Below are 18,916 nucleotides of genomic sequence, written 5' to 3'. Positions count from 1 at the left end.
GAACAACCTTCTGAAATGGGGTCTTTGATCATCAATACCCTCTTGAGCTGGATCAACAATTAGTTTGATTGTTGCCCATGGGTTTGTCTTCAATATTTCATGATAATAGTCATAAATTCTAGTGTAATCCCCTAAGAAAGAACCATCAACCTTGTCTCTAGATGCAAATCTTGTCATGATTGCCTTAGTCTTGTTGACCCCTACATTCCACTTCCTTTGTGCCTTTTTCTTTATATCCTTAATCTTCATCCTAGACTTATTTTTTAAGGAGGTTTGGATCCTTTTGCTCAACCATTTTGTAGTCATCATCTTCACATTATACTCTGCTAGAAATATGTTTATCGTTTACCTTCCTTAATTGTCAAGAATCATTATTTGGCAACTTGACACAATATGCTTCTCACTCACAACCATCTTTATATCTAACCCTTACCCATATTTTGTCATTTTTAATGAATTTAAGGTTTCTACCAGATTTGACATCAAATGAAGTTACTACTTCCTTAAAATCAACTTTGATACTAAAATACATTCCTACCTCTCATTTGTAATCTGACGAGTCCTTCAGCAACTTGAACATTGGATATTTCTTTTTTGTAGCTCCATTACTATCATCACTTTCACACCTACTCTCTAACTTTTCACTCTCATTATCATTCCCTTTAAATTCTTCTTTGTCTTCTTCCCACTTTTCTTTCTGTCTTTTGTTTATTCTCTCTTCATCATGTTCATAGGCAATTAGATTATCAATCTCATCTTTCTCAAAAGCATCATACTCATCATAGTCATCCTCAAAAGCTACTTCCAAAGCACTATCATGATTCAAGCTTTCATCTTCATTATCATCAGAACTTTTACATCATCATGCACCTCACCACCCACACTTATATTATCATGCACCTCATCACTCATATGCACATCTTCATGAATTTCCACACTAACATTAACATCACCATCCATTGGAACATCATCAGCTTTTGTCAACTCAGCTTTTGTCAACTCGGCTTCTCTCAACTCAGCTTCCTTCTTCTCAGTATCCCCACTAATTACTTCTTCATACATTTTATGAAGAAATTCTTCCTCCTCTTTTGCAATGTCATCATTATCTACTTATATATCATCAACAGGGCCCTCTCAATAATCAGGTTGAGACAAGGTGTGTTAAATATATATATCAACACTTAGATGCACCCTATAAAGATCGGCAATTTTTGAAGCACCTTTGTCATCAACCAAAGCATTCATCCCAAATGTGGGGTTCTTGTAATATATTATCTCAAATTCCCTATAACCTAACTTCTTCAATACACCTACCAACTCAAAAAAACTTCACTTGTCAACATCTATTTTCAAATCATCAACTAGTCATTCTTCATACATACTTAATTCAGCATTAATAAATTCACCACTATGATAAATTCTTAGATGTAAATATTCATCCATTTCCACTTATTCAAATCAATTTTGAAATTAAATTGTGCCCTATTACTGATACATATTAAATTCGACAAAGACAAAACCCTAAAAACTAATATATTTTGAGGTCATAAACATTACAATAACTAAATGTATAGAATCCTCAAAACTAATATAGATAACATTTGAAGATGCCAAAAGCCTTGAAACTACCATAAAAGCCCTAAAACTACCATAATCATGAAAATACCTACTAACATGTATTCAACAACTAAATGTCTAGAATCCTCAAACTAATATAGATAACATTTGAAAATGCCAACAGCCTTAAAACTACCATAAAAGCCCTAAAACTACCTGAATCATGAAAATACCTACTAACATGTATTCAACAACAGTGTCTTCACTTCCTTTCTTTTATTGGATTTCGCCTTCAAAAAACTCTTTCGATTTGGACAATCGTTTCGTCTCCTCCCCGTCTCTGCGCAGAGCCTCACTACTAGAGTTTGTTGAACTAAGTGATTTTGGAGGTTAAGTGATTTCTACCTCTGAATTGCTTTCTTATTATAATATTATTTCCACATCAGCACCAAGTGAATCACCAAGTGATTTTTGAATTTGGTGTTGGAATTGATGTGCAGGTAGTCTCTAAACCGGATTAAAACATTTATTGAACGTAATTAAATCCTAAGAGCCTAGAGTTGGCATGAAATGCACAAATCTAGAATGAAATAATTTATTTATTTTTTTGATAATATGGCATTGATGAAAGATTACATACATGTTGACCTAATGTGCCAAAGCATAGCGCTTCTAATGACAGAATACAACTTTTTTGGATATATTTGCTACTGGTAACATTCATGGACTAATTGAAATTATGCTCACAAATTTGAAGGGATATTTGCTTATTCACTCAATAAGACAAAGGGAGTAAGAAGCTTTCAAAACAGCCTCAAGTTTGCTGATTCTAACCACCAAATACAATCATGAAAACGATGTTAACTAGATATAAACATCTATATGTTCTTGAAATAAGAGACATAACACATATAATAATAAAAATATGAAATCCCTCAAGATCCATAACCAAAAGCTCCCCAAATTCCCAGAGAGTTATGTCAAGAAGGCAAAAAAGGCCAGGACTGCATCTACATGATAATATATTTCTTGAATAAATATGATTAACAGGAAAATCCAAAGATTAACAAAAAGAAAAGAGCATTGAAAATTCTGAAAGGTGCTTTCTTTCCCAATCTTGAGGTCCTCTTGAACTTCTCAGGTCAGCTCGTGAATTACCAAGCTAAGTGCAAGTTTTACCATCACTTGCCAGAAGGCTTTCAAGTTTATCAACACCAGTTATGTGTTACAGAGATATCTTCTGTCCAGTCGTGCATCAAATCGATACTTTCCGGTAAAAACCACAGAATATTATTGCACAGCAGCAAAGCTGGTTTTCACAACAAAATGCATCCTTAGCTAACTTACAAATAACACGACAAAGGTGATAAAGATGGTATTAGTCTGCATCACCAAGCCCATCACTCCCATCGCCTCTCTTGGATATGGCAATAAAATTTGAATTTGGTTTCTTTTTCTGGGAGGCAATTTCAGCATTCTTTCGTAAAACAGCTCCGGGTGATGGATATGGTCGTTGTTGAAACAGAGGACCCTGAAATAGATCATGTTGAGCTTTGAGAAAGATCAAACTATAATCATAACAGACATATTTCAGCATGCATTTCCTATGTTTCTGAAAGGCACAATAACTTCAAGAAACATCTTCTTTTTCATTTTTTAGCTTGGTGACTAGATAACTTCTAGAAACATCTTCATTTTTTATTTTTTAGGTTGGTGGCTAGATAGTCAATCCTAGATAGCGGCCGACCCCAAAAGTGGGATAGCGTAAAGCGGGATGACCACTTTTTAATAATTTTTTGGACAAATTTACATGAATAATATTATAAACATAAACATATATTTACGGTAAAATTAAACAAATAATTCAACCCATAAAATATTCACATATCAAAACACAAGGCTTAATAAAAAAAAACTCAAAAACCCAGGAGTCTTAATTAAAACAAGAGTCAACAAGTCTTAATCAAAACATTACAGGGACAAAAGTTGTAGATGATGTTGCAATGAGACTAAACACGAAGGAAGAAAAAGAAAACAAAAGAAAAAAGAAGAATAAGACTAATGAAAGACAAAGCAGAGGAGAAAAAAAAAAGAACAAAATGGACAAAAAACACGGGAAAGAATGAATGAAAATAAATGAGGGAAAAATAAATGAGTAAGAAACAGAGGGAAGATGAAAAATTAGAGAGAGAAAAGAGAGGGGAGGGGAATGAGTTTAAGAAAGAAGAAAAAGGAAGATGATAGCATAGGGAAGATGAAGGAGAGATGAGGATGAAGGAATTCCAAAGGGAGTATTAAAGGTGGCTAGGTTAAAACAGTTTACAACTGAAAGGAAAGCGAAAAGCCCAAATAACCCTTAAAATGTTTTAACTTTAAAAGGGATAACTTAGATTTTTCAAGTGAGAAACAGGAAAGCGGTCCATAATCCGCTCCAGGCCACACCCCGCTCTCGCAACCCACAAAAACCCTAGGAGCGGCCGCGACCCTATCCCGTGCCTCACCACTGCAGACAGCCTCCGCCCCGCACCTCCACGATAGCGGCGCTCCAGGCTGCTATTGACTACCTAGGTTGGTTTTGGTGACAGGAATGAAATTTGGTTATGAATTTTTCTTTTTAATTGTGATAGAGAGATAACATGAAATGAAAGCTAATTAGAAATAATGCATTTGGAGAAGCAGTGAAAACAATATTGACATATTTTTTAATGAACTCTAATGTCCATAAATTCATTCACACAATAGGTCGCCAACTTTGTGATTATAAAAGTCTTTTGAGAATATTGAAAAATCTAGGTATATAAGGTTGGATGAACACTTAGTTGAAAATGCATAAGAGCTTCTGAAAAGAATGTACATACAGTTGCTGTTGTGTCAGCTGCTCTTGGCTGCACACCTTTCAGACCCACCACCCTGAAATAAATCATAAATTTGTGTTTACTAATTAGGATTTTGGTCACTACAATAAGCAATAAACAATTCAGTATCATAAATTAATGTGTACTTGAGTGTGCAAATATATATATCCATACCAGCCACCACGAGGAGCATCTGAATAGGAGCTGGGGTCCATAGGATCCAACTCATCATCCTCTTCATGAGCGCGCTTCTTGCTCATTTTTTTATTTCCTTTATCAAATGGAGGTTTCCAACTGGCCCTGGAAAGACAAATGATAATCAGCATGCTCTCTATGCCTATGGCTTTGAAAGAATAATGTTAGGCCCGTTAATAACTGCTAGAGTCTTTTGGCTAAACGGATATGGTTTGGAGCATAGAGTGTTAATATAAGATAATATCATTAATGTTATCGCCTAGTATCTTAGTCTATCTTATTTAATTAGGACTAGGAGTCTTGTATCCTTATAAATAGGAGGGATTAGTATTGAATCTTTTATATCAAGCTAATATAAATCAAACCAAGTCTAGTAATAAGATTCAAAATGCTTATTATTCTCACTCCTTTTATCTAAAATAACACAACTTCAACAGAGTATGGAATTGATCCTTCTTTCTATTATCTTTCAGTTTCCTTTATTTTTCTCTATTTATACCATCTTGTAAGGTGTAGCATTCCATTCCATTTCATGTCTGCATCAGAATTATTTTATGAGGATATGTGCTCTGATTTGGTTCAATACAACATATATATTATTCTTTCTTTTTAATTCCTGAGTATGATCCTATCAAATAACTCAAGGGAAATATCATGGCATAAGATGAGATTTGTTTCTCCAATAATACTTATCTTAATTTTCCCACATTTTTGGCATGCCAACAGTTCAATTTTATATAGATGTAACATAATTGAAATCCAACTTTCAGGGCATAGACTGTATTTCATTGTTTGATTGAACAATCCTATTTCAATGGCAAACATACTAGTAGATACTATGAGACAACAATGTTAACTTTCTTTTTATATTCATCATTAATAGTCATCAATCTGTTTCTTTAAAACGTGCCTCCTGCAACCCTAAAAGGAAAATATACTTGTAATACAGCATCTTTAATCTCTAATCACAAACAGATGATAGAACTTTGAAGACAGTACGGTGTAAAAAAGGTGATGTTCTGAAGGATGGACAGTTACAATAGAACTCTTAGTGATAGAGTTCAAGCCCCAAGGATGTCCACAATTAAATTAGTTAGAATCAGTCAGCAGAACAGCAACAGATTTTTGGTAACAATTTAACAGCACTGCATATCTTCATATAAAACCATACCTCTGCTTGGTAGCAGTTTTATCAGAACTTTCAGTGGGATGTGCAGCACTGCATTGCTGATTATTCAAACTTGAGGACAAATACTGACATTGTGGAAGATTGAAAACACTGCATATGATCATTATTTGATAAATTAAAAACCAACAAAAATATTAGATGTAAAAGTTTGGAGCTAACATAGAAGACTGAATCCGAAATGAAGCATCCAATCAACTAAACAAGTCTATTCGATCATTGACTCCACAATACATTCTCAAGATATTAAGAGCACTTAACAAAAAAAGAAGCAGGAAACAGACACAATATTTCATTTCCGAAGCATGTACTTGTTTATCCTCAATTACACCGTAGCACATGAATTTCATGCATTTACTACTAAAACATAGAAAACATTCAAATGAGTAAGTGTCCGAATATATGAACACAATCAATAAAATGCATTGTGTTTCATGAAAAGTGTACTTTCTGGATAGTTTATTGGGCCGGGCTAACCCGGATATGGAGTAACCCGCCCGGATTAGTAAATAAGGCATTAACAAGTTAGATATGTGAGTGTGCCGGGTAAAAGATGACGATCCAACTCTGGTGTGGGTCAATCTCCAGCCCGTATATGATTGAGATAAGCATTTATGGCTAATTCGGAACATAACACAGTATAAAGCAAGGAAAAATTGAAATCTGATAATTTTGGTTGTCAAGAAATTTTTTATTTTGCCAATTTCCCTCTATGTAGATGACAACTTTCTATTCTATAGAAAACTGGATCATAACTAACAACTTAGACATTACACAACTATAAATAATAAATAATTAATGCTCCCGCTGTCCCTAAATGTTAGCTCCTAATGCACTTTTCACTCTTATTAAGAAAAGTTGGTAGTATAGTTAATATGTCAATTTTATATATTGATGTACCTAAAACACCCTTTGAATATCTATATAGTTATTGTTGACTTTTCATATTCCAAGTTGCTTAATGGTATTAATTATGGGTTTATTTGGAAAAGAGGCTTATCTTTAGGGACAAAACTTTTTTCAAATGCGTGCTTATATTTAGGGATAGAAAGTATTAATCAATCAACCAAACCCCATCATTCCCAATTACAATCTAAGAAGGATACTGTTGAAATTAGCCACATGCTTTGTCTAATTAGTCACGTGTAAAATATGTCATGTAGTCAGCTGCTAATGGAATTGGAATTTGCTGCTTTGTCTAATTAGTCACGTGTAAAATATGTCATGTAGTCAGCTGCTAATGGAATTGGAATTAGTTGTCACATATGTTAAATATGTAATTTTTTGTGTTAAGTAAGATTGTATTCGACAGTGTCGAAGACTGTATAAAGTTGTCGAAGAAGTTTATTTCGACAGAGTCTAAGAATGTGTATTTTCAACAGAGTCAAATCTACTAGAATTCGACAGAGTTGAACTTAGTATTTTCGTGTAACATTTAAGCTAGTTATTTTGAGATTACTTGGAGTGCAGGTAATCTTATTATAAATAGAAACTAACTCATCACTCTATACTAACTTTTGTAATACAATTCAGTGCAGTTGCACAGTGCAATACATTCTTCTTCTTCATCCAAAATTTTATATTCTCTCAATCCTGAATTTATCTTCTTTTTTCATCTCTTCAAATCTAAGTGCAAAGTAAAATTATCTTGCAACCAATGTGTGGTTGATTCACTCAAGCAAAGGGTGAAGAACAAGAGGCGCGATCAATCAGAAAGATTGACTCTTGTTCATCAAGATTGATTCGACTTATCTCCAAGATTGGGATTTAATTCCAACATTTGGTATCTAGAGCACTGGCTGCGACTCTTGGGAAGTATACAACAATGACTTCTCATCCGAATGGGCATTTTCCAGCAAATCTTTCCATCTTGAATGGTAAGAATTATGATAATTGGTGTAAGGAGATGAAGGTTGTCTTCTGCTATCAAGACGTTTGGGATCTTGTGAAAAATGGAGTAACACCAATTGGCGAGAATGCCAAGGATGAACAAAAGACTGCACATAAAGATTTGAAAAATAAAAATTATAAAATTTTTTATAATTCATCAATGCGTTGATCAGGACAATTTTGAAAAGGTTAGGGATGTAGACTCATCAAAGGAAGCATGGGACATCTTGGAGAAATCTTTTGGAGGTGCTGAGAAAGTGAAAGAGGTGAGGTTACAAACTCACAAAGAGAATGTATGAATTGCTTCATATGGAAGAAAACGAAAGTTTTATTGATTTCTTCACCAGCGTAACAAGGATGGTGAATCAAATTAAGATGTGTGGAGAAGTGTTGACATCAAGATCGATAGTTGTGAAGATCTTGAGGTTTTTGCTTCCAAAATTTGATCATGTGGTAGTAGCCATAGAAGAATCGAAGGATTTGTCAAGCATGACAAAAGAAGAGCTTCAAGGGACGCTTGTATCTCATGAACAAAGAATGATTGAAAGATGTGCAAGTAAGACAAAAAGTAATGTGGCTTTGCAGGCACAGTCAGCTAAAGATAAGAAAGACAAAGGAAAATGGAATGGAAACAAAGGTAGAGGAGGCTACAACAATTCAATTGGTAGAGGAAAACAACAAGAAGGTAGCTCATCAAACCAGAGACAATCTTCAAACCCAGTCAATCACAGAGGTGGTGTTGCAAGTAGAGGAAGAGGTGATGGAAGAAACCCTGATAAAAGTTATATTCAATGTTATAACTGTCAGAAGTATGGACATTATGGAAGTCAATGTCGAGGAGGCAAGAAAGAAGATCAAGAAAGTGATGCAAGACTTGCAAAACAAGAAGATGAAGTATTGTTAGTGGTCACAACAAAAGAAGAAGAAAGATTTAAAGGTCAGTAGTATCTTGACTCAGGCTGCTCATCACACGTGACTGGAAGGAGAGATTGGTTCATTAACATCAGTCCCTCGATGAAGAACAAGGTGAAATTTACTAATGACAATACCCTAAGTGTAAAAGGTATTGGTGATGTTCTGATCATGAGGAAAGATGGCAAACAATCGTTGATTTCCAATGTGTTGTACATACCTAGTATAAAAAGTAATATGCTAAGTATAGGTCAGTTATCAAGAAGAATAACAAGGTGGTGATCGAAGACAAGATGATGAAAATACTAAACTCAAGTGACAAGTTAATCTTGAAGGCTCTCATGTCTCATAATAGAACCTTCAGGGTTGAACTTGATGTGTTGGAACACAGGTGTCTGGCAACTGCAACTAGCAGGGATGAATGGCTATGGCATTACAGACTTGGTCATCTAAATTTCAATGACATTAGAAATCTGAAGAGAAAGAACATGGTTTCAGAATTACCAGAAATCCATATTCCAAGTGAAGTGTGTGAAGAATGTGTTCAAGCAAAGCAACACAAGAATAGCTTCAACAAAGATGCAAGAAGTAAGTCAAAGGCCACTCTTGAAGTGATTTACTCAGATGTGTGTGGTCCTCTCCAAGTAGATTCAATTGGTGGTAACAAATACTTTGTTACATTTATAGATGATTACAGCAAAAAGTTGTGGACCTACTTAATAAAAAAGAACAGTGATGTGATTGATGTATTCACTAAGTTTAAAGTCATGGTGGAAAGACACAGTGGTCACAAGATCAAGACTCTGAGGAGAGATGGTGGTGGAGAATATGTGTCGAAAGATTTTGACACACTATGTGAAAGAGAAATAATTGTGCATGAGATGGTGCCACCATACACTCCTCAACAAAATGGTACTGCTGAAAGGAAGAACAGAACCATTATGAATATGGTTAAAAGTATGTTAAAGGGCGAGCACTTACCAAATGAGTCATGGGATGAGGTTGTGTCCACTACAACTTATATACTAAGTAGTCTAACAAAGATGCTATAAGGTATCACACCAGAAGAATGTTGGTCTGCTGTTAAACCTAGCCTAAGCCACTTGAAGGTGTTTGGATTCATAGCACATAGACATGTGTCTGATCAATTGAGAAGAAAACTTGATGATAAGTCAAGTCAGATGATCCTGATAGGATATTACTCAACTGGTGGATACAAACTGTTCGACCCAGTAAACAAGCAAGTTGTGATTAGTAGGGATGTGATCATAGATGAGCTTAAGGAATGGGACAGGACTGAAAACATCAAGAAGGATTCAGTGAGAATCTTATGTGATGAACTAGCTAGTGAAGCTAACAGAGAATTCGACAAGAAGAAATCAAAGGTCAAGTAGGTACAAGCAGACCTCAAAGAACAAGAATCATGCCTGCAAGGTTGCAAGAATGTGTGATCACATCAAATGATGTGGTAGATGATGAATGTGAGCTAGTACATTATGCCTTCTATGTAGATACTGAGACAGTCAATGTAGTTGAGGCATTGAAAGACTCAAAATGGATGCACGCTATGGTGGAGGAGTTAAAATCCATAGAAGACAACAAAACCTGATCACTAGTTGAATTGCCACAAGGTAAGAAGGCAATTGATGTGAAATGGGTGTACAAGGTAAAGTTGAACCCAAAGGGAGAAGTAACCAGACACAAGGCAAAACTTGTAGGAGAGGAATTACTTCAGAAAGAAGGAATTAACTATGATGAAGTTTTTCCACTAGTTGCTAGAATCGAAACAATCAGTTTGATTGTTGGTCTATCAAACATGAATAGCTGCTCCATGTGTCAGAAGGATGTGAAATATGCATTCTTGAATGGTCCTCTAGATGAAGATGTTTATCTAGCACAACCAAGTGGTTTTGTGAAGCAAGGCCAAGACGGAAAAGTATACAGGCTGCATAAAGTCTTGTATGGACTCAAGCAAACTCCAAGAGCTTGGAACAAGAAGATAGATAGGTTTCTAAGGGAGAAAGAATTTATAAAATGCACAATTGAGCATGGTGTGTATGTCAGAAGAAGCAAGAGTGAGTTGTTTATACTTTGTCACTATGTAGATGACATGTTGATAACTGACAATTGGTAGAAGGAGATCGAAGAGTTCAAACTGACTTCAGCAAGGAGTTTGAAATGTCTGACTTGGGAAATATCTCATACTTTCTTGGTATCGAATTCTACAGAGTAGTAGAGGCTTGATGATGCACCAAAGAAGATATGCAGGTGAAATACTCAAAAGATTTGAGATGGAAGAATGCATTTCAACTTCGACATCAACTGAAACAAGATTGCAACTGATGAAAGATTAGAATGAAGATGACGTCGATCCAACACAGTCCAAAAGACTTATTGGATCATTAAGATATCTCTGTCACACAAGGTCTAATTTAGTCAATAGTGTAGGCATGGTAAGTAGATTCATACAGAAACCAAAGATATCTCATCTTGCAGTCACCAAGAGGATACTAAGGTACCTCAGAGAAACATTATATTATGGCATTTTGTTTTCTACAGTAGATGAAGGAAAAGAATGCAAACTTGTGGGATACACTGACTCTAATTGGTGTGGTGATGTTGAGGATAGAAAATCCACAGTCGGATACGTGTTCATGTTAGCCGCCTCTCTATGTGCATGCCAAGCAACATGGATGATGAATTAGATCGAAGAAATTATAGGGAAGAATCATGGAGCAATGACCATAAAGATCGACAACATGCCTGTTATCAACCTGGCGAAGAATCCAATAGCACATGGAAGAAGTAAGCACATCGAAATGAGATTTCATTGTCTAAGAGAACAAGTAGCGAATGGAAGGTTAAGCATGAAATACTGCAGATCGGAGAATCAGATTGTAGACATAATGGCGAAGGTTGTGTAGGTCAAATTGTTCAAGAGATTGAGAACAATGATGAGTGTAGATAGCTTAGACACAATGAATTAGATGGTGTGTTAAATATGTAATTATGTGTTAAGTAAGGTTGTATTCGACAGTGTTGAAGTCTGCATGAAGTTGTCAAAGAAGTTTACTCCGACAAAGTCTAAGAATGTGTATTTTCAACAGAGTCAAACCAATTAGAATTCAACAGAGTTGAATTTGGTATTTTCGTATAACAATTGAGCTAGTTATTTTGAGATTACTTGGAGTGCAAGTAATCTCATTATAAATAGAAACTAACTCATCACTTTGTACTAACTTTTGTAATACAATTCAGTGTAGTTGCACAGTGCAATACATTCTTCTTCCTTCAAAATTATGTATTCTCTCAAGCCTGAATTTATCTTCTTTTTTCATTTCTTCAAATCTAAGTGCAAAATAGAATCATCTTTCAATCAAGATGTGGTTGATTCACTCAAGCAAAGAGTGAAGAACAAGAGGCATGATCATTCAAAAAGATTGATTTTTTTCGTTAAGATTGATTTGGATTAACTCCAAGATTGGGGTTTAATTGCAACAACATTAACTTGTACTTATTGTAAAAAAAACATTATAAATTCAACCTTGTGTAGTCTAATTAGACATGCAGAATATTTCAGATACCAATCAATGTTTTATCAAAGTAACTTCAATACAAACATGCAGTCAAGCAGAAACAGTGTAAGTAGAGGAATAATCATAAACTAGTCATAAGTAAGCAAGAGTCACAACTCTCTACCTCGTGCAGTGATCGCATGAACCCCATGCTTGCACAAGGCCTACACCCCAACCACCACAGCCCATGCACCTCTTTAAATTAGATGATTGGTCATCTACGTGACCAACTGACAAGGCCAATTTATCTGACACAATTTCCTGAGCAGAATTTGGATGCTTCCATTGTGATACGTGAGTTTTTGTATTATAGTAATACTTGTGACCTTCAGCAAAATAAAAAGTAAATAAGATAACTTACAAAGTTTTTTTTTTGTCAAGTAGCCTAGTGACTAGAAGTCACCTTTTAAAGGTGAACAACGTGGAATGGTTCGAGTTCGAACCACTAAATTGCCTTAACGGAACATATTTTAGTTTATCTTAGGTACAAACTAGAATATATTCTGAACCTGATTGCAAATAATAGATGGTCGTTAGGAAAATTGTAATGTTTTCACAAAGTGAATTTGCACGAGGAGTAAAGTACATTTACTAATTGCATAACCCAAGTATATGCAAAGAGGTCAAATGAATAAGAAGTCAAACTAGAATATATTCTGAACCTGATTGCAAATAATAGATGGTCGTTAGGAAAATTGTAATGTTTTCACAAAGTGAATTTGCACGAGGAATAAAGTACATTTACTAATTGCATAACCCAAGTATATGCAAAGAGGTCAAATGAATAAGAAGTCAAACTAGAATATATTCTGAACCTGATTGCAAATAATAGATGATTGCAAATAATAGATGGTCGTTAGGAAAATTGTAATGTTTTCACAAAGTGAATTTGCACGAGGACTAAAGTACATTTACTAATTGCATAACCCAAGTATATGCAAAGAGGTCAAATGAATAAGAAGTCAAACACCGGAAAATTTAAGAGCGGAATTGTACAATGTGCCTCCATTGACGTGTTTTTTCTTCAATCTTGATTAATGATTGCTTTCTTATGTTGTTTATAAGAGGTTGCATTATCCAAATTCTGTGATTTTCTATTTTTTATCAACTGTTCCCATAAAAAATGAAGAAAGAACTAGAACAAGTATTAAAATTTCAAGTACCAAGCCACTACATGTTTCCATTACCAAGGTTAGATTTCTTTTAAGTGTAACAATACCCAACTATAGATGTGGGTGTACTTGTGTTTGTGTAAATTCCTTTTCTTTCTAGGACTAAGATCACCGGATGATGATGATAGCTTTATTTGTGCAGCAGGAAGCCAGGAACTGCAGAAAAGTTTGAGAAGAAACAACTGATACATGCTGCAATTGAAAGAGGAAAAACAAAGTAGCAACAGCAACAAGATCCATCAGACATTTAGAAATCGCAAAATTGCTTGATAAAAGTAAAACCATAACTGTAACAACTCTCAGGCTTGAATTCCTACTAAACCCACAACAACAACAACAACCGGTCACGAGAGGACTGCCATTAGTAAGCAAATTTGATTCCGGGGGAAATTTTCCTATTTTATGTACAACTCAATCTTTCAGTTTCAAGTTATGGGATCCAGGGGATTCATTTTTCTATTGTGTATTTCTTTCACCTTGAGGACAAAGTGAATCATTAGGGGCGGACTATTGTTAGATTTCTCATATGACTTAACAATTATGTTTTTAAATAACAATTATTATATTATTAAGAGTTGTTAGTGGAGAATTATTATATTATTAGGAGCAGTTATGTTTTATTAATTATGTAGGTTTATGTTTCTAAAAAATAGAGGAAGATAAAGGAGAGTGTATCATCATGGAATTTGATATGAAAAGAGGCCATTTTGGTATTGGGAAGTGCAGACCCTCGAAGATCTGCGATTTACTTTATAACTCAGAGGGATTTTCCCTATTTTCTTTTTATATATCAGTTGGTTTCTATCATAGAACTTTATATAAAATTAAATTCATAAATGTAACAGCAGGATATTTATGTGATGAACCTGATGTTTCGTCCAATGCTTCCACCCAATTTTCCGGAAGATTCAAAGACGGTGTTGATTGCTCAGTTAAGGATGCTTCGCAAGGTTTTGCCCATTGACTCTTCCCGGTACTTTCATTATAATAGTAAAATGCACCACTCCCCGGATCTTTTGCTTCCACCTTCATGACAAACTAGTAATAAATATGATAGTAAACAGTAGGGTACAAATAAAATAAAAAAATCTAAAGAGGAAATGATAGAATTCTTGTAACTTGAGCTCATAATGGGAGATGAATAGTCCTCAATTATATACCTTTAGGCCTAATTATGAATTTCAAATCTAATTTAAGATGGGATATTGTTGAAATTTCCGCCTTAATTGTAGCATTTGGCTTGCCTTCATTGCAGCCCCCAACGCCTTCATTGTGTTGGGTTTGAGGGGTGGATTTAGTCCCACATTATTTAGAGATATGGCCTATGTTGTGTTTATAAGTGGCAGCAATCCTCACCTTACAAGCCTGTTTTGTAGGGATGAGTTAGGCTCAACCCAAATTTTGAGAGATATATTCTTCTAAATCCATATAAATACCAAATCTTCATAGTCAAATAAAAATGTATTTACCTTTATGGTCTTTTAAACAGTTCTATACAAGATTGCAGGGATTACTGAACATGGGGCTGCGATAATTAGGTTTAGGATAGCTGCTTACAAGATATGTTGATAAAAACCAGAGTATAAAATTAAGCAATTAATGGATAGAACAGTGAATAAAGGGAAATAATTGGAAATGTATCAGTATTATTCATGGAAATGGAAAATACTATCAGTAGAATAACATTCACACTGCCCCCAGCTATGTTCCTAGAGAGAAGAATACTCTCTCTGCTTTAACCAACTCACCAATGATTTCCAAGATACCCTCTCACTCCCTCTGTCTCAATACAACAGGATCCATCATACAACTAATCCACCTCTCTCTTTCTGCCACGTCAGTATTCTTTCCTTCCCTCTTCTTATTTGTCCTAATCCTAACATAAATTTCCCGCACTATGAGCCCACATTCACATTTAGGATCCCAACACATGCAGAGAAATTTTACATTGTAGGAAAATGTTTATAACAAGTGATACATACCCATCCTGAAGGCAAGTTTTCATTTCCCCTAAGTTCAGCTGAAGTACCTTTCTGAAATTCAAAAATGGGTAATTTGTAAGTTAAATTATCAGGTTGAAAATAATACACTGTAAAATGTCTAAGAAACATGAGAACTGAAAATCAAATTCTAAATTAAAAATGCAGCACAATATTTTTGAAAGTTAGAACATCACAGCCTCCAAAGATGGAAAAAAATTAAACAGAAATGAATAAAACCAAAAGCTGGTGGTGAAGAAGAGGGGAAAAGAATAACAATAACAAAGGTAAGGTAAAACCAATATTCTTACAATATCTTTGGTATGTATATCATCTTTAAGAATACCCCGAGCTCTTAACTTCTGCTTGAGGAACTCAGGCAATTCTTTACCTGCAGATGTCTGCTCTGAATATCTATCAAGTTTAGATTCGGGCAGACTGAATGCACTGTTATCTGCTCCACAGTTTTGGAAGCAATAAAGTTAATATATAGCCACTAGCTCAGTTATTGCAATGTCAAAAGGATGCATCAGCATGACTAAAATAATTTTGGAATTATACTTACCAGGATCAGTGTTAAGCTTGGGAATATCATTATAGGCACCTCCACCAGGTACACCATATCCATTGCCTATTTCTGTGTTGACTGATACAGAAATAAAGGTATATATATATATATATATATATATATATATATATATATATATATATATATATATATATATATATATATATATATATATATATATATATATATATATATATATATATATATATATATATATATATATATATATATATATATATATATATATATATATCAGTTGGATTCTTTAGTGTAATACAATTATAGACGAAATTAACCAACAACAGTGAACTAATGTATATGGGAAATTCAGATAATTATGGGAATTAATCAGAATTAATGTGAGAATTAATCGAATTAATATGATTCTGATTTGTATTTATTTGATGTGTAAGGCTGTAGAAAAAAGGTATTAAGTTGTTTCCTTATTAGTATTAGCTATAAGGAAGATCAACTTTCCTCCTAATCCTTAGCCCATAGAATTGATTACACTACAGGATCGGTATTTGTACTATTTATTTCCTCCTCTGTTTCATTTTAGAATCAACAAGTGAATATAATCTTCACTTTTCCGCATGGTATCAGAGCTAGATCTTAACCATATGTAGCCCTTCGCTTCAGCCCTATAATGTCCTCAACTCCTAAATCCTCTTCCTCCACAGTTTAGACTGGTACAACTAAAACCAGTCCCACTGAAAGAATAAATCATCTTCACCTCCTATCACTGGTCATAAACTAAATGGTCAGAATTTTATTCAATGTGAAAGGTCAGTGCGACTCTTCCTCCAAGGAAAAGGGAAAGAAGGATATACTACATGAACAATTGCAGAGCTTAAAAAAGGAGACTCTGATAGTGAAAAATGAGTGTTGGAGAACAGTCTTGTCCTATCTTGGCTGACCAATAAAATTGAGGAAAATTTGATGTACTATGACACAGCTAGAGAAATGTGGGAGGTTGTGAAAGAAACATATTCCAAGTTTCCAACCAAGATAACACATCTGCTATCTTTGAGATCAAAAGCATTCTCCATGATCTTCGACAAGGAGAGCACTCTATCACCGAGTATTTCAACTCTCTCATCAACGAACAAATGGATGCATTGCAACAACTCCTTCATCAAAACCATGGGGACAGAAGAAAAAAAAAATTTACATGCTTTAAATACCAGTCAAGAAAAATCAAAATCCAAACAATTCTGACCGAGGCAGAAAGGTACCAACACTTAGTGCTAAGAAGGATCTTACAACATCTTAAAGGAATTGAAGTTATTTCAAGAAAAATACAGATAAAAGGGAATAGAAGTCCACACGGATTCAGATTGGGCAGTCTGTGCTTTAGATAGAAAATCCATGTTCGGCTATTGTTCATTTGTATGGGGGAAACATGATTGCATGAGGAAGCAAAAAGCAGTCTGTGGTAGCTAGAAGTAGTGCAGAGGCAGAAGTAAGCCATGGCAGCAAGAATATGTGAAAGAGTGTGGCTAAAGAGGATGCTTGAAGAGCTGAAAATTTCTTACAGTGGTGTGGTGAGAATTATGTGTGACAATAAGATTGCTAAAGGCAATTTGAATAAAATTTTCTTGAATTTTTCAGACTGTGGAGAGTTGTTTGTGCTCTATATATCTTCATTAGTGAATAATGAATTAGGAATCTTACCTCGAGTCACAAAGGCAAGTAAAACAAGAAAGTGTATTTAATAATCAAACTCCAGTATATGCAAAGAAAAGACAGAGATGAAAGTGATGTAAAGAAGTATAAAATAAGAAATCCTCCTAAAGACCTTGTGGAAGTGCAGGTTTTCCACGTTTAAGAGTGATTTCAGACCTATGCTCAGTGGCCATATTCAAGAGATGTTCCTGTTTTTTTGTTATAAATAAATAAGTAAGAGGAATTGCATGTTTATAAAGAAATGGAAGTAAATAGAATGATGATATGACAAACCTTCAAAGCATTGGGGTGATGACGGACAGAGAATATGTCAAAATTATCTTTGGAAGGTGATGTGGTAGTTGTCACCTCTCTAAATAAGATTGGCAGAACAAAAACACCTAACTTGGTGATTCTTATTATGTAAAACCACAAACACATAGTATTATAAAATCCACAAAACCGATCATACATACCTCTGGGTCCTTATGATATTTTGGGTAGCAAGTTCCTAAAAAGAATGGAAAACAATGAGAATGATTAATGTATAAAAAAGTAAGGGAATAAAAAGTGTAAAAGAGAAAAGAGATAAAGACTTGTTCGCGCAAAACAGCATCCTGAGCGGCAGCATCAATGTTAAATGGTAGCAGAGACTGAGAGCATTGAGTAGCATTAACAAGGGTTTGAGAAGAGAGGGTTCCTTGTTGATCTTGGGAATTCTCCATAATTTAATCACATCAATCAAAATCGAGTGTTAATGAGTGATTCCAAGTGTAGAAACGAGGATTGAGGATTGTGCTGCCAATGAGATTAGTAACCGCGAGAATTGCACAGCTTGTGTGAGAGAGATACAAACCACTGCGTTTACGCCCGGCGGGCTGGGCAAAGGGGCGGCTGGGCAGAGTACTAATGTTTCTTCTGATATGTATTTTTATTGTTTTTTTTTTTAAATATAATTTAGCATACTGGATTTTTTTTATATATAAATTCAGTATTTTGATAATTTTTAGGATTTTTGAAAAAAAATAGTTCATATTTAAAAAAAAAAAATTAACAATTTTTTAAAAATAGTTTATTGGATTTTTTGAAAAATGTTATAGTTTATTGAATTTTTTAAAATGTTTTGTAGCTTATCGATTTTTTTAAAAATTGTTTAGTGTTTTTTTTTTCTATAAAATATAAACTATTGACCGTTTTCAAAAATCTAAAAAATTATAAAACATTTCGAAAAATGTATTTCTTTAAATATTTATCAAAATTAATGTGTTTTCTAATATTTTTTCAAAAAATCCAATAAATGCAAAAAGAAAATGGAAATATTTAATAAGGGCATAAAGGTAATATCAATTGATGAGGACATCA

General features: G+C 34.4%; 1 protein-coding gene across 4 annotated transcripts; it reads right to left on the bottom strand.

Annotated features, from left to right (window-relative positions):
- Positions 1 to 2,440: 2,440 nt before the first annotated feature.
- On the bottom strand, positions 2,441 to 18,484 carry LOC127091118 (uncharacterized). Of its 4 annotated transcripts, none has more exons than XM_051029670.1 (13): positions 18,151 to 18,484; positions 18,031 to 18,065; positions 17,849 to 17,927; positions 17,688 to 17,763; positions 15,887 to 15,967; positions 15,633 to 15,775; positions 15,325 to 15,375; positions 14,209 to 14,380; positions 12,295 to 12,496; positions 5,779 to 5,886; positions 4,587 to 4,712; positions 4,416 to 4,467; positions 2,441 to 3,088 (listed from the first exon to the last, which is right to left on the bottom strand). In XM_051029670.1, the coding sequence occupies exons 1-13, from the start codon at positions 18,277 to 18,279 to the stop codon at positions 2,936 to 2,938; spliced, it is 1,407 nt and encodes a 468-aa protein (XP_050885627.1). In that variant the 5' UTR covers positions 18,280 to 18,484; the 3' UTR covers positions 2,441 to 2,935. The 4 variants fall into 4 exon arrangements, with proteins under 4 accessions (XP_050885627.1, XP_050885629.1, XP_050885628.1 ...); XM_051029672.1 differs by having other exon boundaries at positions 14,209 to 14,368; XM_051029671.1 differs by having other exon boundaries at positions 15,887 to 15,958.
- Positions 18,485 to 18,916: the final 432 nt, after the last annotated feature.

The sequence above is a fragment of the Lathyrus oleraceus genome, chromosome 6 (genome assembly GCF_024323335.1).
Source record: "Lathyrus oleraceus cultivar Zhongwan6 chromosome 6, CAAS_Psat_ZW6_1.0, whole genome shotgun sequence".
NCBI classification, from domain to species: Eukaryota; Viridiplantae; Streptophyta; class Magnoliopsida; order Fabales; family Fabaceae; genus Lathyrus; species Lathyrus oleraceus.
The sequence above is the reverse complement of the archived record's forward strand: the minus strand, read 5'-3'. Positions and strand labels throughout refer to the sequence as shown.